General features: G+C 40.5%; 1 protein-coding gene across 4 annotated transcripts in view; it reads left to right on the forward strand.

Annotated features, from left to right (window-relative positions):
- The window catches only part of MTR (5-methyltetrahydrofolate-homocysteine methyltransferase), a 111,308-nt gene that overhangs the window by 70,012 nt on the left and 19,552 nt on the right, over nucleotides 1–21,744 (forward strand). For all 4 annotated transcript variants that reach the window (XM_050770680.1, XM_050770697.1, XM_050770689.1 and 1 more), the window contains 4 exons: nucleotides 419–519; nucleotides 10,720–10,787; nucleotides 12,019–12,139; nucleotides 18,008–18,089. In XM_050770680.1, coding sequence (XP_050626637.1) covers nucleotides 419–519; nucleotides 10,720–10,787; nucleotides 12,019–12,139; nucleotides 18,008–18,089 — 372 coding nt within the window. The remainder of the gene's footprint in view (nucleotides 1–418; nucleotides 520–10,719; nucleotides 10,788–12,018; nucleotides 12,140–18,007; nucleotides 18,090–21,744) is intronic.

Here is a 21,744-nt window from a genome sequence, read left to right on the forward strand (position 1 = left end):
TCATGTGCCCTCTGCCTGGGCTTTTGTAGTTTTTCAGATTTGGATGGGACACACACGTACAGTTAATGTGTTGCCCTCTCCCCTGCCTCTCCCTTAATTGCTAACAGTAAACATTTGTCAAATAGGTTCCCCCCGACCCAGAGTTAAGGCTGTGGTCTTCAGCTGTGGGGCTGTTTTGTGTGTGAACATCAGCTGTTCTTTGAAAGGATGGGACCCCTGATCTTGGTTGAAGCCCCTTGGGGTAGCCCGTTAGGTGGGCCTCCTTTGAACTGCTTGGGCTTTTGTTTCCAGGTCTGTCTTTGAGGTGTTCTTGGTTGTATTGAGTTGCTTTCTGCGCTGGCCCCTGCCTTGCTCTGGAGAACTAGGTGCTCTGCCCTGAGCAACCCTGCCTTGCTGAGCTGCTTGGCTTCCTTTCTAGGACCCTTACCAGGGCACCATCGTGCTGGCCACTGTTAAAGGCGACGTGCACGACATAGGCAAGAACATAGTTGGAGTAGTCCTTGGCTGCAATAATTTCCGGTAAGTTAGGACCTCACCTCTTTCAACCCCTTTACCATTTAAAAGTAAAAACTTTTTAACAGAATAATTCTTTAATGGGTGGGAAGAGTAGGGCATGGCAGTGGATGTTAGAGGTTATTTTTTATTTCTTTTTGTTTACTGTGTTTTGTACTTTTCTTCAGCGAACACAGCATTTCAGATGAAATAAGTTAGTAATTAACCGAGTTCAATAAGGACATAAAGAACAGTAAAAGCTATTCAAGTGGGGTGGAAACCGCCCAGAGGATTCCAGGGGTTGGATGTTGGGACAGAGGCGCTAATGGCCGGAATATCAGGCTCCTTCCCATGGCCAGTGGTGTTCATCATGTCCTCTTTTTCGTTTCAGTAAACTCAGATTTTAGAACCAAGATCTTATGAGACCTTGGCTAAATGGAGTTTTACAGGAAGGCCTTCTCTGTACAAGTCTCAGTTGGCTTTGCTTAAAGCAGGACCCTGTGTTCTTGGTGATGATTAAGCTAGATTTTGGAATGTTATATACAAGTAAAACCCCTTTCCGATATATCTCATTATAATTAATATTCATAACAAAGTCATTTCCATGTGAGAGCTGATGACCTGTAGTAAGTATATGTTTCGCGTAGATTTGAACTATTCTTTGTAATGAAAACCTAATAGAAATAATGCTTTCTTATATCCATGTCCAGCCAACAGTCTTTTTGAGTCATGGACTTCTTTCCAATGTGCTATTTTCTCTAGATAGAGAAGAAAATTGACTGGAGCTGTCCCTGTACTCCTCAGTTCTCTTCTTTGCTGTCAAGTAACAATTACCTGCTAAGCTCTCTCCGTGCTGTCAACATTTGTGTCCATCTCTGCCTTCAAGGCTAATTAAATACAGCAAAGAACCTTTCAGGAAGGCTGGAGACAGAGGAGCAGTGTCAGGAAGGCATTTTTTCTGCATCTGACTGTCTTCACAAGCACTTCTATTTACCTGCTCACTTACTGTCTAAAGACTTAGCATTCTCTCCTAGTCCTAGAAATGAGGAATACCATTTCTATCCATGTACTTACTATTATTTTTTAAAGAGATAAATTTCTTGAAGATAGATAGTTGTAATGAAATTTTACCTATATAATAAATATCTGGATAAGGTGTTCGCTTCCTAAAGTCTACAAAGTATTTCTGCTATTGGCTTACCTTTGCAAACCTGAGGTTGTTGGTTCCTGTTTGCATTTATCACAATCAGTTAAAATTTCACTTCAGTTAATAAATGTTTATAGATCATCTTCTACATACCAGGCATTATGCTAGAGACACCAAAATGATTTAGTTGACTTTTCTCCTTGAAAAAGTTTACCGTTTCTCAGCCTAAATAGCCAGATACATGTTCAGCCTTAATAATGGGACAGGAGCCACTGAAGAAAGTGATTTGTAGGTAAACTTCCTAAAAGTGATTCTTGAGATATCACTGTCATGTGCTTTATCATTATTTATTTTGATCAATGGATACTTAGCTGAGAGTATTATACTAGCAATGTTGATTTCTCCAGTAGAGACATTTTAGAAGCCAGGGAACATTGTGGCATGTCTCCAGGGTGCTGCTGGAACTGAATGTCAGCAGTTGTGAAGATGCTTATTAAGCCTGAGGCTTTTACTGCAACAAACCCAGTTGCTATATGTTGGGCATTGGGGGTTTGCTTATCTTTGCTAATAAGTCTAACTGGAGAAACACCTTCTGATGAAACGTTACTTTCATTTTACAAAAACAAGTGAATGTGCAAACTTTGTGTCAAACATCCCTTTGGCTTGTGTGTGATAACACATAGACTCTTCCATTGGTGAGTTTAATTTTATGGTGTTAGCTAGTAGACAAGTGTCCCTGGAGATTGTCTTATGGAATAATGTGTGCTTTTACTGTCAGTACCAGGCCAGTATGCTTGAAAAAATTACCCAGCCTACTGAGTCTAGCAAACTATCCTGTATCTAATCCTTCTCTTTCCTGGCGTTTTATCATTGTTGCAGTGAACCTCACAAAATGATAACAATGTTTTTTCTTTGTGAGGATAAAAGAAATAAAGAGAGTTAAAAGTGACAGTTGTGTTTAGAGAGAAAATTTATTTTTTAAATGGGGAAGATATGATGCAATAGAATTGCAAATTTGAGGATTTGAATAGAACTAAGGATGTATTCACCGAGAATCTACTATTACCTACCATTTTTTTTTTTTACCATGTCCCAATTTATACAGTTCTTTTATATCACTGATTTTTTTTTCTTTGTCATCTTTTTGTTGTTGTTATTTTGGTTCCTTTCCTTTCTTTTCTTTCATCCTTCCTTTCTTTTCATGGTTTTGATCCTACTACCCTGCCTGTTATTGTATTTCTCCTTTTTTTTTTTTTTTTTTTTTTTTTTTTGAGACGGAGTCTCGCTCTGTCGCCCAGGCTGGAGTGCAGTGGCCAGATCTCAGCTCACTGCAAGCTCCACCTCCCGGGTTTACGCCATTCTCCTGCCTCAGCTTCCCGAGTAGCTGGGACTACAGGCGCCCGCCACCTCGCCCGGCTAAGTTTTTGTATTTTTTTAGTAGAGATGGGGTTTCACCGTGTCAGCCAGGATGGTCTCGATCTCCTGACCTCGTGATCCGCCCGTCTCGGCCTCCCAAAGTGCTGGGATTACAGGCTTGAGCCACCGTGCCCGGCATTTCTCCTTTTATAGATGAGAAAACTTAGGCTTAGAGAACTTGAGAGGTTTCATCATAGTCCCATGGCTAGCAAGTGTCAAGCCACATTCAGGGCTTTTGGTTCCAAAAGCTGAGACTTTGTAATATGTCACCTTACTTTACAATATTTTTTTTTTGACTTGAGTTGTAAACAAGTATAATGTCTAGTATTAACACAGGCATACCTTGTTTTATTGTGCCTCACTTTATTGAGCTTTGCAGATACAGCATTTTGTAAAAATTTGAGTTTTGTGGCAATCCTGCATAGAATATGTGTCTTGATGGCATTTTTCCAATAGCATGTGCTCATTTCACGTCTCTGTGTCACATTTTCCTAATTCTCACAATATTCCAAACCTTATTCTGTGATCAGTGATTGATGTTACTGTTTTAATTGTTTTGGAGTACCATGAACCACACCCATGGAAGATGGCAAACTTAATCCGTCAATGTATATGTTTTGACTGCTCCACTAACCAGCCATTCCCCATCTCTCTCCCTTTCCTCGGGCCTCCATAGTCCCCGAGACACAACAATATTGAAATTAGGCCAGTTAATAACTCTGTAATGGCCTTGAAGTCCTCTAAGTGTTTAAGTGAAAAGAAGAGGCACACACCTCGACTTTAAATCAAAAGTTAGACATGATTAAGTTTAGTGAGGAAGGCATGTCAAAAACTGGAATAGGCTGAAAGCTAGGCCACTTGCACCAAATAGCACAGTTAATGCAAAAGAAAAGTTCTTAAAGGAAATTTAAAATGTCCCTCCAGTGAATACACAACTGATAGGAAAGCAAAACAGCCTCATTGCTGGTATGAGGAAAGTTTGAGTGGTCTGGTTGGAGATTAAACCAGCCACAATATTCCCTTAAGCCAGAGTCTCACCCAGAGTAGTTTGGCTTTGTTGGAGCAATAATAAATTGAAGAGAGCTCCAACCATCTTCAATTTTGTGAAGGCTGAGAGAGGTGAAGAAGCTGCAGAAGAAAAGTTTGAAGCTAGCAGAGGTTGGTTCATGAGGTTTAAGGAAAGAAGTCATCTCCTAATATAATGGTACAAGGTGAAGTGCAAGTTAACACATCTGTTTTCAGCATGGGTTTACTGAATATTTTAAGCCTACCGTTAAAACCTACTGCTCAGTAAAAAAGATTCCTTTCAAAATATTACTCCTCATTGACAGTGCACCTGGTCACAAGAATTCTGATAGAGATATACAAGGAGATGAATATTGTTTTCATGCCTGCTAACACAACATCCATTCTGCAGCCTGTGGATCAAGGAGGAATTTTGACTTTCAGGACTTACATTTTGTAAGGTTGTAGCTGCCATAGATAGTGATGGATCTGGGCAAAGTAAATCAAAAAACCTTCCATAAAGGATTCACCATTCTAGATGCCATTAAGAACATTTGTAATTCATGGGAGGAGGTCAAAATATCAACATTAACAGGAGCTTGGAAGAAGTTGATTCCAACTCTCATAGATGACTTTGAGGGATTCAAGACTTCAGTGGAGGAAGTAACTGCAGATGTGGTAGAAATAGCAAGAGTAAACCAGAAGTAAAAGTGGAGCCTGAAGATGGAAATGAATTGCTACAATCTCATAATACAACTTCAACAGATGAGGAATTGCTTCTTATGGCTGAGCAAGGCTGAGCAAAGAAAGTAGTTTCTTGAGATGGCTATGAACAGTGTTGAAATAACAACAGAGGATTTAGAATAAATAGCACATAAACTTAGATGATAAAGCAGTGGCAAGGTTTGAGATGATTGGCCTACAATTTTGAAAGAAATTCTGTGAGTAAAATGCTATCAAACAGCATCACATGCTACAGAGAAATCTTTTGTGAAAGATTCAGTTGGTGTGGCAAAGGACTTCACTGTTGTCTTATTTTGAGAAATTGCCACAGCCGCCCCAAACTTCTGCAGCCACCACTCTAATCAGTCAGCAGCCATGAGCATCAAGACTCTCTGCCAGCAAAAAGGTTACAACTCACTTAAGACCCAGATGATCATTGGCATTTTTTTTTAGCAGTATTTTTAAATTAAGGTATATATACATTGTTCTTTTAGACATAATACTATTGCACACATAATAGAGTACAGTATAGTGTGAACATAAATTTTATATGCATTGAGAAACCAGAAAATTCATGTGACTCACTTTATTGAGATACTTTATTGTAATGGTTTCGAGTTAAACCTATAGCATCTCTGAGTTATGTCTGTATTCTAAATTCCCCTCAAGAAATAATGTAGAATATTTGGAAATATTTTTTATTAATTCCGTTGAGGTTAATTTTACATATACTCTGTAATAATAACTAGGAAAAGACAAAGGACATTTTCTATTACAGATAATGCACAGTATTTAATTATGTAAGAAAAATATGCTATTTCAAGATACATTTTAAAGGTATACATCTAATATTTTTAAACATGGGTCTGATAACCAGTGTTTATTAATATAGCTGTCTAGTATAAGTAAAAAAGCAGTATATGACTGAGCATGAAAATAATTCCAAACTGTATAATGTTGGAACATTCAGCTGAGTGAGGAACATGACTATACCTAAGTCAAGGATATAATAATCCAGTCTCTCCTGAGCACTTCACATGCTGATAATTATTTAGAGACTTTGGATCCATTTTTTTGAAGGGGAGAACAACAATTTGTTTTGTTTATTTTTTTAAAGTAATAGAAATGGCAACAGATCCCATTGGCACTGCTTAAGTACAAGTTGGAAAACCATGGCTGGGGAATGTAGACTGGATGGAAACACATGCCATCTTGTGGTGGCGTATGTGAATTGCAGGAGCAGCAGATAGGCTGCCACCTTAGTTAACTGAGAAATAAAGGGTAAAATGACAGTAAGTATCAGGTACCTTAAAAGGATGCAGATGCAGTTTTATTTTCCTTTTTAAATTTCTTCTGGAGACGAAAAGGACTTTTTGTCTCATATTATTACAGTATTTATTTTTGAAATTCGATGTATTCTTAAATAGTATGAGATGCCTTTGCTAAAACATTCAGAGCAACTTTTTTTTTCCTGGATTTGTAGCCGAATTAAATGTTTGCTCTCATAGCTCTATTCTAAGCACTTAAAAAAATTTTTTTTATAAAGACAAGGTCTCGCTAAAGTTGCCCAGGCTGGACTCAAACCCCTGGCCTCAAGTGATCCTCCTGCCTTGGCCTCTTAAAGCACTGGGATTACAGGCATTAGCCTCCATACCCAACCTCTGTTCTAAGCACTTTAAAACAAATACTGTAAAATCAACATCTTCTGTAACATTCATTTTTATTCTGTTTAGCTTCCCATGTGGGGAAATACAAGAATGTGTATAGGGAGAGGCTTACAGACATAGGGTATGGCTCAAAATGACAAAGGGAAACTGAGGGAGAGTCAAGGAAGATGGGGTTATGTGTAGGGGTAAAACAGGAGGTTGTGGTAGAGGTGAGAGGGAATAGAGAGGGATGGTGGGAAGAATGGTAGCAGGCACAGAGGGCAGGGCTGGATCTGACGTGTGCCCTTTTCTCTGACTTAATATACCCTGGGATTCCTAGCTGGTTCAGGACTGTGGGCCCTCATAGTGCTGGTCTCTGCCTAGACTTCCCTGTTTCCTTCAGCTAATACCCACTTAATTTTTCAAAATTCATTTCAGACTTCCCCCTAGGATGCTTCTAAGTGTCACCCATTTTGGGCCTTCCATACATAGTACACTGTAAATGCTTTCGTTGTAGTGCTTGCCACACCATATTCTAATTCAGAGCTTCCCAACAGTTTCTCAACTCAGATGTGCCAGGAAACCCATTCTCTTTCCTGCTCGAGAGTGGAGTTGGGCCTCTGTCCTAGATTGATTGCCCAGGGCTATGAGCAGCTTCCTTTGTGCATCCCGGTACCATAAGTGTCATTTTCTATGTGTGGAAAAAGTGGGAATTGCTCCTTAATCAGTAGTACCTTCGACCATTTCCCCAGCAAGATGACTTTGAAGGCAGGCTAATAAGCTGGAAATTGAACTTGTCTCCCAGGCCCCCTGGCTCAGTGTTCTCAGTTGTCGTCTTACCTCACTGATCAGTGGTTATGGTTCTCTCCTGCGGATTTCTCCTTCTGGGAGTGGTCTTTAAACACAGAAATGTTCTGGGGCTCAACACAGACCTCTTCCCTGTCTTCACTATCTAGGTTTGTGTTTCTCAGACTGTAATGTGCCTTCTTGTCACCTGGGGATTTTGTTAAAAGTCAGATTCTGATTAGGGTAGGTCTGGACTGGAGGTTCTGCATTTCCGACAAGCTCTCAGGTAGGGCTGGTGCTGCTGGTACAGGAGCACACCTGGAGTAACAAGGCCTGGGGTGGGCTGAGGTCGTCGCATTCGTTTTGTGACTTCAGTATCATCTGATGTACTGACAAGTCCCAAATTGTATCTCCACTGTGGATCTCTCCCCCAAACTTCAGACTTACATATCCAGTTGACTCCCTGACAGCTCCATTTGGATATCTAAAGAAATCTTAAATTTAATATTTTGAAAGCAGAACTAATTGCCACCATTTTGTGAACACCTCCCCAGCTCTCCCCTATTTCAAGAAATAGCAACTTCATTTTTTTTGCTGCTCAAACCGAAACTCTTGTGTCATCCTCTCGTCGGATGACCCACATGTAACCCATCAGTTCTCCTCTCACAGTATTTCCAGGATCTGACCACTTCTCACTGCCTATACTGCTTCTTGTCTGGATTTTTGCAGCAGCCTAATCAGTCTCTCTGCTTCTCTACCCTGGACTTGTTTCAGTCCAAAGTAAATCTGTTAAATCAAAGTCAGATTTCTTACACCACTGTTCAAACCTTCCAGTGAATTCTCTCCTCATTCAGTAAAACTCAGAGCCCTTGTAGTGGTCTGCAAGGCCCTTGTGTAGTGGGTATAATCTGGAAGCTGCCCGGACCCCACCCCTGGCCAGTTAAATCACACTCTCTGGAAAATGGAGTCCAAGCTTCAGGTGGTTTGATTTTGAAAAGCCTCCCCTGGTGATTCTGATGCAAAGTCTATGCAGGCTCTGGCCTTTTCCTCCTCCTCTGAACTCATCACCCACCACTCTCTCCTTCTCCATTTCTGTTCCAGCCACAACAATCTCCTTGCTCTTCCTTAAACATGGCAAGCATCCGTATAAGATGTTCTGAGAGAAACACTCTGAAACAAGAAAAAGTAGTGAGAGCAAGATGATTCTTGCCATCGTACTGATGAGTTTTAGTTGAATTTTAAAACATACAATGTTAAAAAAATCAGCTTTGAAATATATGCCTTTTTGTCTTGATTTAAAAGCAATATGCTATTTTTCCTAGTGTTGTATGTGACAGTCTATGCTTAGTCATTGTTTAACAAAAGATCCAGGTACTAGACTTTCTTCAATATGTTAAAAAGAAAAAAAAGTGTGTGGTACCGTCTCCTCCTGCTGTAACCTGCAGTGGTTATACATCATTAACACCTCCAGCGTGCATTTGCTATCGAGTTAGTGCCAACAAAGCTGAATATACTTATCATTGATTTGAAGATGTCTTACTTTTTGTTGAAGTTTCCATATGTCATAGTTTTTTTTTTTTTTTTTTTTTAACTCTTTTTAAAAAAGTAATAGGAGTACAAGCTAAAAATCCAGTGGTATGAAAGGGCATATAGTAAGAAGCCAGTCCCCTTCCTGCCCCAGCGTTCAGCACCCATTGTTACCAGCCAATATGTCATGTCGTAGGTCTTAAACCTTCTTTTTTGTTCTTGTTATTTAAACGTTTTTGCCTATTTAATTTTAAGAATTGTTGATGTAATGAAATGAGTAAAAATGCATGCCATGCGTTTTTCAGTATCTTTTAACAAATAGAAGAAGATTAAATTACCAAAATGACATTAAGGGTACTCTGTAAATCTAAAATAGAGGTAATTCCTAGAACATTTTCCGGGGCAGACATTCCTGTTTCCTCTGAGTTCCAGGAAGCTGTCTCCTCCCTGAATTGAAATTTGTCTGGCACTGTTCTGTTCTCTGAGAGTGTGCTCCAGGCTTCCTCTGCCCCAGGGCCTGTTCTGTCTCTCCTGTGTGCCCATCGAGAGTCAGCCTTCCTTTGAGTCTTGCCCTCTTGCCCTCGGTGACCTGCACCCTGAATCATTCTCCCTCTTTTTCTTGCCTTAAGTAACCAGAGTTCCCTTACAGCTGTTCATGTGCAGGACCTGACCTCTTTTTCATGATCATCCCCATTGGCTTCCATGTTCAACAGATATTTATTGAGGAGCTTCCCTAGCTCTTTTTATTGGCCTAAATGGATAAGATAATGGATTTTGGAGTGAGATACTGATTCGATCCCAACTCTGCCTCTAATTAGTTGTGTGACTAGACAGATTGCTTAATTTCTCTGGGCCTCTTCTCATTAAAATGAGACCCATAGTAGTGCTTTCATTATAGAGTTACTATGAGGGTTAAATGAGATCGTTTATGCAGGCTGGGCCCTGTGGCTCAAACCTGTAATCCTAGCACTTTGGGAAGCCGATGTGGGAGGATCGTTTGTGCCCAGGAGTTTGAGACCAGTCTGGGCAACATAGGGAAATCCTATCTACAAAAACTTTAAAAATTAACAGGGTTTAGTGGGGCATGCCTGTGGTCCCAGCTACTCTGGAGGCTGAGGCAGGAGGTTGAGGCTGCAGTGAGCCGTAATCACACTGCTGCATTCCAGCCTAGGTGACAGAGTGAGACCCTGTCTCAAAAACAACAGCAAAAGAGATTGCTTATGCAAAAAGCTTAGCACAGTGTCTTTCAACAGATGAATGGATAAGCCAAACGTGGTATCTCCATACAGTGGAATATTTTTCGGCCTTAAAAAAGACTGAACTTCTGACATGCCTCGAAACATGGTTGGACTTTGAAGGCATTGTGCTAAGTGAAGTTAGCCAAACAGAAAAGGATGAATACTGTATTATTCTACTTACATGAAATTCCTAGATTAGGCAAATTCATAGAGAAAGAAAGTAGAGTAGAGGTTACCAGGGGATGGAGTAGAGAGGGTGCCAGAGAAGAAGGGGTAGTTATTGCTAAATGGTTATAATGTTTCTGCTTTGGGTGATAAAATAGATTTGGACATAAATAGTGGTGATGGTTGCCCAACGTTGTAACTGAAATTCATGCTACTGGATTGTACATTGAAAAATGATTAAAATGGAGAAGTATATATTATATATGTTTTACCACAATTAAAAAAAATAACATACCAGAAATCATTGAATTACACACTTGAAATGGGTGAATTGTATGGTCTGTGAATGATGAGTCAGTAAAATTGTTTAAAAGCAAGCTTAGCATAGTGCCTGGCATATATGTAGTAAGTACTGAATAAATGGTAGTTGTGGTAATCCTTAATATGTAGTGGGCATTTAAAGTTGATTCTAGGCATTAGAGCAATATTTAATGGTTGAAATTAAAATGTTTGTTTCAGTTTTGTCTCTAATGGGCTCTCATTAATTTTCTCATATCTCATTTCTGTGCCTCAGAGTTATTGATTTAGGAGTCATGACTCCATGTGATAAGATACTGAAAGCTGCTCTTGACCACAAAGCAGGTACTGTGCAACTGTACTTTGGGCATTTCTCTAAATGTGGTATCCCCAGGTGCCTGTCATTTCCCTAGTTGTCTGTCAGTGAATAGTGATGCCTGTGAGGGATCTGTGGGACATACAGACAATCAAGTGCCAGCTCCTGCACAAGGTTGCTTTTGTTGCCATTTCTAATGGGGTTGAGAGAGGAGAGTGAGTAACTATGGAACCAAGTGCTGGAGATGGGGAATGGGGACAGACTTCTTTTTTTTTTTTTTTTTTTTTTTTTTTTTTTTTTTTGAGATGGAATCTTGCTCTGTCCCCCAGGCTGGAGTGCAGTGGCGTGATCTCAGCTCACTGCAAGCTCCGCCTCCTGGGTTTACGCCATTCTCCTGCCTCAGCCTCCTGAGTAGCTGGGACTACAGGCGCCCGCTACCTCGCCCGGCTAGTTTTTTTTTTGTATTTTTAGTAGAGATGGGGTTTCACCGTGTTAGCCAGGATGGTCTCGATCTCCTGACCTTGTGATCCGCCCGCCTCGGCCTCCCAAAGTGCTGGGATTACAGGCTTGAGCCACCGCGCCCGGCCCAGACTTCTTATAAGAGGACAGTTGTATTAGATTTTTTTTCTGTGTGTAGTCATTTTTATATTTCTTCTCACACTGTGATATATTCAAGTCTGGGAAATCATGAGCTAAATATACCTTCTATTGCATGGCTTCCTAAAACTATGGCAAGTATTGCAACCTTAAGTTATAAATCTTATTTACTACCAAAAGCAAACAGTAAATTGAAATTCCCCAGTCGGAAAAGATGTCTTAGAATTAGAAACTGGTGACAGGCATGGTGGCTCACACCTGTAATCCCAGCATTTTGGGAGGCTGAGGCCGGCGGATCACTTGAGGTCTGAGTTTGAGACCAGCCTGGCCAACATGGTGAAACCCCGTCTCTACTAAAAATATAAAAATTAGCCAAGGTTGGTGGTGGGCGCCTGTAATCCCAGCTACTCAGGAGGCTGAGGCAGCAGAATCACTTGAACCCAGGAGGCAAAGGTTGTAGTGAGCCAAGATCGCACCACTACACTCCAACCTGGGCAACAGAATGAGACTCCATCTCAAAAAAAAAACAAGAAAGGAATTGGGAATTCGTGTTAGGTCTTTTGGTCTTCATTACAAAGTTTTTAAAATGGTTCTTCATCCTTTTCTTTTTTCTGTCATCCTCACTGTCCTTTTTGTCCTTTTTTTTTTTAAAAAAAATAATAGATATAATTGGCCTGTCAGGACTCATCACTCCTTCCCTGGATGAAATGATTTTTGTTGCCAAGGAAATGGAGAGATTAGCTATAAAGATTCCATTGTTGATTGGAGGAGCAACCACTTCAAGGTAAGTTATATTAATGAGCTTTGTCCTCACTTCAAATTCTCTCAAATGCCAGTGTTTAAAACAGTGGTAAACCTGTGTTGTTTTGGATTTTCTCTTATGTTTAGTACATTGACTTTTTGTTATATAAACACAAAAATTTTCTGGCGTTCACTTGGGTGAGAGCCAGAATACTTTCAGAGCATGCTATAGGAAACTTTTTTGTGATTTCTATTCTTTGCTTTTTCTTGGATTTCTTTGGCTTGCAATAATCTTTTTCTTAACGCTCTCACTTCCGATTCAGTTCCTGAGAATTATAATGAACTCTTCTTGTGAAATTAAACTGAGTGGAGAAGCTGTGTTTTTTGGCACAAAATCATTACTTGAACTTTTGCCCACACTGTCTTGAAGCAGGTGTCTGATTGAATAATTATAGGTTCCTTTGAAGGAACTCTAACCTTGTAGTAGTTTGGAGACAGAAAGCCCATCTAGCAAGAATGAACTAAGTGGTCACTTTGGGGAGTTGAAAGGGGAGCTTTTTGGGAACCTTTGGGTTAACAACATAAAGAGGTATAAAATGTAAAGATGAGAAAGTTCAAATTTGTTCACATGATAATTATTCAGTTTACCAGATTTTTCCTGGGATCATGATCATAGTGATATGTGGTAAGTGCTATGTTAACTGTGGGTGCTAGACCTTTTATGCCACCTACAGTTCACTTTCTCAGGGAGCATTATCATACTGGAGCATTGAACTCAATGGTCCCATAACATCTAGTTTATTTTTCTGATGCAGAAATACAATAAAGATCTGGTTATAGGTATGCCAGAGTTCCTTTTGCACTAGAAACAACTGTACATTCAACCAATTTGTATAGGGTTGTTCAGAGGAACAGAATCAATAGGATATGTTTATATATAGAGAGAGAAAGAGATTTATTTTAAAGAATTAACTCCTGTGATTGTGGAGGCTGGCAAGTCTGAAATCTGCAGGCTGGAGACACAGGTAAGTTGATTTTTTGAGTCTAAAGACAGTCTGGAGGTGGAATTTCTTCTTCCTTGCAGGGCTGGGGAGTGAACAAGAGACCTTAGTCTTGTCTCTTAAAGGCCTTCAGTTGACTGGATGAGGCCCACCTACGTAAGTGGAGGATAATGTGCTTTACTGTAAGTCTACTGATAAATGTTAATCACATCTAAAAAAAATACTTTCACAGTAACATTTAGGTTGTGGTTAACCAAAAAGTGTATACCATGGCCTAGCCAAGTTTATACATGAAATTAACCATCATACCATTTACAATTTGAATGAGTCATCTTCATCAGTAGAAACAGTATGATGTGTCTTTTATCCATTAGCTGTTCTTCATACTTGAAGGATTCGATAGTTTGACTGTCATTGCTAACGTTAGAAAACAGGGTTTGTTTTTCCACAAAGGACTTATGTACCAGGAAATGTGGCAGACTTGGTCTCAAGGGATATGGCCACCCATTAATAATGGGTTTTGATGAGCATGAGCTTGGGTAATTGACGACAAGCTTAGTGAAGAGAATGGTAAGAGGACCTAAGGACTTGTCAGAATGAAAGACTTTAATATCAATTGTAAAGTAGAATAAATAAGTATTTAAAGGAATATAATTAAAATACGTTACATGTTATGTAAATATGATGCTGGCTTCAAAAAAAGAATCTTTTTATATGGTGGGACACTATACTCAGAAATTTGCTTCTTGTGCAAATTGGAACTTTACCAAATAGTCCATTCTATTGTTTACCATGTAAAAGCTACCAGATTAAAGAAAAAAAACTTTGAGAAGCAACGCGACTAGCCTCTCAAGATACATTATTGGCAAAATTAGCTTGTTAATGATTCTTAACAGTTATAACCTGATACATCAAATTAGAATTAATGAGATAGGAAATCACCAACATCTCTTCAGTTACTGCGAAATATCTATTCTCGTTGTCTGGGAAACCGTAAATGTGTTTGGCCTGAAGGTAGAAAGCTGGGACCGCTGGCCGCCTAAGGTTTCTTTCGACTCTCCAGTGCTTTGTTTCTCTGTGAGCCCTGCCTCTTCTGGTTCTCTTCTCTTCCATACCTGTTGCAGTTTCTGGGAAATTACTTGGAAAATAAGAGCCAGTAGGTAGCACTGCTTCCCGGGGACAATTCCCTTCTACACTGCGGTGCTGGAACAGCCTTTGGAAAACAGAGTCCCGTGCAACCTCCAAGCACTTCAGTGTAGAATTTCCCAGTTCTGACTCCATTCTTATTAGTGACAGTGGAAGAGGTCTTCGATCTGAAGTCTTGCTTTATCAGGCTCTCTTATATAAAAGTAAGTGCTTTTACAGAAGTTTAGCAGTTATGCAGAAAAGTACACAAATCATATAGATGTACAACTTGACAAGTTTTTACAAAAGGGAACCCACCCATGTAACCACCTCCAGATCAAAAAATAGAACACTAATGGCACCCTAGGAACCTCACCAGGTTCCTCCACCCAGTCATGCTTTCCAACAAAAGTAACCACTGTTCTTTCTTCTGTCACCATAGATTGGTTTTGCCTGCATTTCAAATTTATATAAGTGGAGTCAATATTGTATGTGTTCTCCTGTGTCCGGCTTCTTTTGCCCCACATCATGTCTCTGAGTCTCTGAGGTCCCAGCCTTGTTACAATAGTCGTTTGTTTTGTTGTTGTTCTTTTTCAACGTAGTATTCCATTGTATAATGTGCTGTGACTTATTGACTTTTGCTACTGTTGGTGGACATTTGGGGTTTTCCACTTTGGGGCTATCACAAACAATGCTGCTGTGAACACTTATGCTTATAAATTTTGGTGCACATGTATGTGTATTTCTGCCTAGAAGCAGAATTGCCAGATCATAGGATCTGCCTATGATCATCTTCATTAGCTATTGCCACATAGTTCTCCAGAGTAATTGTAGCCGTTTACACTGCCACCAGCAATTGTGAAAGTTTCAGTTATTCCACATCCTTTTCAGTGTTATCCCTCGTCGTGGGTGTAGTAATACCTTGCTATCGTTTTCGTTTGCATTTCTCTGCTGAGTAATGATGTTGAACACCTTTTCATTTGTATATTGACCATTTGGATATGCTTTTTAAATATTTTTAAAAATTGGGTATTCTGCTTTATTCTGACTAGTTTGTACACATTCTTTAATTTATAGTAGTTACAAGCCCTTTATCAGAAATACATATGTTGCGAATAGATTTTTTTTAATCTGGCTTGCCTTTTGCTGTCTTAGTGCTGTCTTTGGATAACAGAAGTTCTTAATTTTTATAAAGTCTGATTTATCGGTCTCTTCATATATGGTTAATGCCTTTTGCATCCAAATAAGTAAATCATCTCCTAGGAAAGCCACCTTTGCTAGAAAGCATTCAGGAATTGAAATGTCTCAGAAACCCATCTAGGAGCCCTTATTATTTCCTACAAACCAGTGGAGGACTTAGCAGTAGTTCATTAGCTCAGGACTTCCATGTTTTCATGAAAACATCGCTGAGGGGAAATGACCCTATGGCTTTTCCAGACATCAGTGACTTGCAGTAGCATGAGTAGAACCGAAACTGTACCCCCAGGACACTCGAAATGAAGGCTAAGGCCACCTAGTGCAGGAGTGTCCCGTCTTTTGGTTTCCCCGGGCCACATTGGAAAAAGAATTGTTTCAGGCCACACATAAAATACGCTAACACTAACGATAACTAATGAACTAAAAAAAAAACTGCAAAAAATCTCATAATGTTTTAAGAAAGTTTACGAATTTGTGTTGGGCCTCATTCAAAGCTTTCCTGGGCTGCATGTTGGACAAGCTTAGTCTAGTGAATGAATCGACATTTGGAGAGATTGAAAGAGTTAAATAGATTTGGGATCTTTGGTCCCTGAGCATAGACTAGGCATAAAACAGGAGGGTCTCAGAAGGCCATGGAGTTCATTCATCTGCCCCAGGGCCATGGTCTGGCCCCCCTGCCACTCCGTACCCCAGCCTTCCCGGTCCGAAAGATGGCTCTTGACTCACTGGCTTATGCATGAATGCCCATCTTCCAGCTCAGTTCTCATAGCCTAAGGCTTTGTAGTCCTTTGCTTCCTGTTTACGAGTGGAGATACTGTTAGGAAGATGGAACAGATGAAGTGTTACTGGTTTTGTCTGTCTTATTATCAGTTTTTAGAGCTTTCCTTGAGAAGCCTGTTAAAAACACACTCATGCATATATTACACCTATAATAGTCTCTTTGTTTTTAAAAATTATCTCAATAATCCACATTTACTAGACCTTGTCAAACAATTCAGAGGAATGTAAAGTACAATTGAGTCTCTCTCTTCCCACCTTCAGCCTCACCTCTAACCCCCATAACCAGTGTGGACACTTCGATGTGTATCTCCCTGTGTTTTTTCTAAATATATAGAAACTTAGATATAGGATTGGTTGGTTATTTGGAAAAGCTTGAGGGTGTTGTTTTTTAAAAATACAATTGCATTAAACATAGTGTTCTGCTACTTTGTTTCTTTCTCATATAGTAGCATATTCTAGATACTATTCCAAACACACATTTTTGTTGAGGGGGAAGAATATGAAAGCACTTGAGGAAGAGTAGTGCTGCTTCTGGGGAGGAGGAGAGGGGAGAAGAGGCGGAAAGCACTGCCCGTCTCGTGGGGACTGCTGCTGGCCGCCCTTCTGAAGGTGGGTGTGGCCAGAGTACACTTCTCCTCCCTCTCCAGGGGTTCTGCATTAACCACTGTGAGGGAGGCTGTACACGGTTTCAGTTTCCACTTTAATAGTAGCAGATCTGCAGCCTATCCTGTTGCTGTAAACATCCAGTCATCACAGGGCAGTTTGTTTTGCTCTTCTGTTAATTAGGCAATTTTAAGAATGAAAGGGTGTTTCTTCCTAATACCAACATTTTCAGGTTTGGTAATAGGGATTTGGGGCAGAAATAATCTTAAATATTAAAAGTAAAATATTGGCCAGGTGCAGTGGCTTATGCCTGTAATCCCAGCACTTTGGGAAGCTGAGGCAGGTGCATCATGAGGTCAGGCGATCGAGACCACCCTGGCTAACACAATGAAACCCTGTCTCTACTAAAAATATAGAAAAAAATTATCCGGGTATGATGGCGGACGCCTGTAGTCCCAGCTACTCAGGAGGCTGAGGCAGGAGAATGGTGTGAACCTGGGAGGCGGAGCTTGCAGTGAGCCAAGATTGTGCCCCTGCACTCCAGCCTGGGCAACAGAGTGAGACTCTGTCTCAAAAAAAATAAAAAATAAAAAAAAATACAAAATAAAATAAAATACAGTATTTTTCTTGCTTCTGCCTCTCTGAATTATTCTGTGTAGAATTTCGGGTTTGGGGTTCCATTCTGCAAGTACAAGGTGGGATTGGGGCCGAGGAGTGTTGATGTCTCCCATGAACAGGGGAGCAGCTGCTAGACAGCCATGTCCTGTGTCCTCTGCCTGGTTCCCGGTTCCTTAGGGGCCCTGGCTGCTATCCCAGTTCATTTGGAGGAGGGAACTCAACCTGACCTTGATGACAGCAGTGTGATTTCCTGGGCCTGGTTACCTCCCTTAAGTCACACGGGCTGCTAATGAGCACCAGGCCATGCACGGGCTCAGTCCCTTGTTAACAGAGCTGAGGACAAAGTCTTTCTCATTTTTGCCACAGACTTCTGCAGAGCCTGGGCTAGGTTTCCCATCTTAGGGTAGGGAAAAAGTCATTCATGTTTTACAAGGGAAATTTGAAGTTCAGTATTTGTAGGTAAGCACCTTGAAATGTTTCTCTGGAAAGCACTGTAGAAATGCATGATCTCTAATGGCTCTGAACAAGAATTGTATAGGAACTGTCAGTGCTGATGGATATATTTTCTTTCTGACCCTTCTTTTTAGAACCCACACAGCGGTTAAAATAGCTCCAAGATACAGTGCGCCTGTAATCCACGTCCTGGATGCGTCCAAGAGTGTCGTGGTGGTAAGTGGGTGACCTTACATTTTATTCCAGATGTGTTGGAAAGAGTGCATTACAAGTAAGGGTATAACTTAAGATCTATTCATTTTTATTCAGTTCTACTAAATAAAGGTCAAAGAGCAGCCTGAGGCTTATGGTGTGCCTCTGCAGTGACTGCCTTGCTGGAAGGAGGTCCAGGTGACCATGTCCTGTACTTTCAAAGACAGTTACAGAACTGAGCAGCAGACAGGTAGACGGCCTGGCACCAAGACACCTTTGACCTGGACACCAGCCAGACAAAGATTTCACCCACTCACAAACATGAATAGATATTTACTTGACTGTCTAAAAGAATGTTGGATTTTTAAATGACCTTTTTCCAGATAGAAAAACAAACTTGAAAGTGTCCTCATTGACCCTACCCAAAGACAGAAAAACATCTTCTAGATATTTAAAACCCAGGACAGTGGTTTCTGCTTCTCAGTCAACATCATAAACAATTAGCCCACGTTCTGCTTTTCTTTTTCGGTGAAGCCTAATATTCTATCTTGTTACAGGTTTCATTGTTTTCACTGAATAATGGGCTATAACCGCTGGGGGGCACCTGAGAGACCTTGTGGTCCAGTGGTTTCCAAATCGATTTCAGCCACAGGATATTTGTCTGTTAAGTGATGTCTTACCTGGAAATTCAATGTGGCAGAATTTCCAAGTAAGACATCACTTACCATCACATCCCGCTCCTAGTGTTCATCAAAAGAGCACAGTTTGAGAACCACAGATCTAGTCTAGCCTTCACATTTTACAGGCGAGGAAGGTTACTGAGGTGGCCTGGTGATCTGCGAGACATCCAGTGATGCCACGGGACCTGGACCAGGGTGACCACATTTCCTGAGCTATCTTCCAAGGAAATTATTTCAGATCTGTGAATTTATTTACATGAAAGTTATATAATAATCACTAACATTATTGAAAACGTGTAGTGTGCCAGATACTGAGCTAAGTGCTTTACATGGATTTTATTTAATCCTCAGGCTGACCTCATGAGGTGGATATTTTTATTGTCCCCATTTTAGAGATCAGGAGACAAAAGAATAAAGAGATTAGGAACTCTACTGAGACCACTCATCTGCCAAGTGGCAGGTGTGGGATTTGAATGCAGGTTATCTTACTCTATGTTAAATTAAACTTGTTTCCCATTAATACTTAACAATTAGCCTTTATTAAAAAAAAGTAACTCAGTCTGGGATCATAAAATTGCAATTTTTTATTTGCCATTGTTGTAGACAAATATGCAAATAAGCTATATTTCTGCAACTCCATTTTAAAACAATGTTTATTTCTTATTCTTGGATTGTGCTCCATAGGAGCTTATGTCAGGTTCATGGGCCTCTTTTTAACACTTGTCATCATTTTCAAACACTGATGCATAGCCTTGAATAGTTTCCATTCAGAGGCAAGACTTTTGGATCCATTTAGTTGCACAGTGCCAACTTTTCCTCTACAGGCAGGGGAAAGAATCAGCCCTTTGATTCCATGTTTGGAGGATAAGCTCCTTCACCTTTTTTTTTTTTTTTTGTGTGTGTGTGTGTGTGTGTGTGTGCGCGACGGAGTGTTGCTCTGTTGCCCAGGCTGGAGTGCAGTGGCGCGATCTTGGCTCACTGCAACCTACGCCTCCCAGATTCAAGCAATTCTTCTGTCTCAGCCTCGCAAGTTGCTGGGATTACAGGTGTGCGCCACCACTCCCGGCTAATTTTTTTGTATTTTTAGTAGAGACAGGGTTTCACCATGTTGGCCAGGCTGGTCTTGAACTCCTGACCTCAAGTGATCCACCTGCCTTGGCCTCCCAAAGTGCTGGGATTACAGGCGTGAGCCACTGCGCCCAGCCTGCTTCACCATCTTGAAGAACTAGAGCAGTGGGGGCCTTGCTGAAAGCCAGGCAGGGAATGAGGAGTGGGTCCAGCCACGCAGCCAGCAGTGGTTAGCTCCTCCCATGTACAAAGAAATGACCACGTTTTGAAATTACTCAAACGTAAGTCAGATGATAAATCATGTGGGTAACTGCTAGTGACACTTCAGGAGCCAGTGGTATAATTTGTTTCAGTTGGTTATGGGCTCATTGGCCTAGGCTCTTTTGATCTAACTGAAATGAACATGGAACAGGATCACATTTTAGCAGCTGTCTCATGTATTTGGAAGATTCCAAAAAAATGTAGCAAATACTTAATGGTTGGAGATTTAGACCTGAGGATTCCCCCTTGCTTTCTTTTTTCTTCTTTAATAAAAAACGAGGTGCAATATTTTATTCTTTTTAAATTATAAAATATCTTTTCAATTTATTTGCTCTTATTGTGTGGCTGTTGCCATGAAATACAATTTTTAAAAATGAAGGAAAATATAAACTGCGATATGTCCCAGTGGTTGGCATGAAAACACATGATGGATTTGATTTTTTGGTGGAAGGATCATGTAGGTTAGCCCACATATTGACCATGAACTTGTTTCCATCAAGTAAGTCAGACCGGGCCAGAAGGGGCCTGCCACTGTGGCTCTGGGAGCAGCGGGCTCCATGGGGCTGTGCAAGGTGCCAGCAAACTGCAGTGGTATGTTCTGTCTACCCAGTAGCACCAGCATTAGGGGGTCGTAGATTTCTCTGGATGTCAGGGACATCTGGTTTTGCTCTCTCAGGGTGTATAATCTGGCAAAATGCAAGAGGGTTTTAAAACATTGGTTACATATACTTCAGGGAGTTCAGAGTAGACATTCCCTTCTTGTTTCATTGGGCTGTGCTGGGTTTCCTAAACGAGGACTCCATTGAGGTGAGTTTAATGTAAGGTTGGGAAATACTTTGTGGTGTGAACACTATTTGGGAATCTATTTTTGGCCTGCCACAATGGCCTTTTCTGATTGTATTCCTGAATGAGGTGATTTTGTTTTATACTAACTCATAGGTGATTAAATTGTTATTAGAGATACTTAGAAAACCCACGTAGAGTTACAGATTTTAAAGCTGATAGGCACTTTAGCCATCATTCAGTCTAACTTCCTTAAGTTCAGATGAAGATGTTGAAATTTCTTGCCGTTTTGTGTATTAGATAATCATGCTGGAGAATGCAGGGATGGGGTAGTGCTATGTTTATTTTTCAACTGATGTGATCAGTAGTTGCCATTTCTTCTTTCTATGTAATTTAATTTTGTGCTTTGTTGGTAGCTCTTCTATCAACTTGATAATCATAGTAACAAATGATATTTAGCCGATCCTGGTTTTACAATTTAATGAGTAGACTCACATTTTCTCAGATTATTGGTTTCCTTTCCAATTTTAGCAGAAAGTCACAGTGGACTATGAAGATTACCCTCGTTCCCTCAGCAAACATTTAGTGCGAATGCACCTCCAGACACTGGGCTAGGCACCAGGGCATGAAGGTTGTGAATGTGTGATTGCAGCTCTCATAGGGCTCTCTAGTAAGGGAAGTGGATATATAAATTTGATACTAAAAGGCTTTGGAAAGTGCAGTAGTAGATGAATGGAATATTTTTGAAACATTGGGTTGGGGGTTACTTAACCCAGAGGGTTCCCAAGACTGCCTTCAGGTTCCAAGTTTCACTAGAAGGACACAAAGAACCCAGAAACACTGCTATGACCATGGTTTATTATTGCGAAAGGATGTAGGTAAAATCA

This window comes from Macaca thibetana, chromosome 1, assembly GCF_024542745.1.
Source record: "Macaca thibetana thibetana isolate TM-01 chromosome 1, ASM2454274v1, whole genome shotgun sequence".
Taxonomy (NCBI): domain Eukaryota; kingdom Metazoa; phylum Chordata; class Mammalia; order Primates; family Cercopithecidae; genus Macaca; species Macaca thibetana.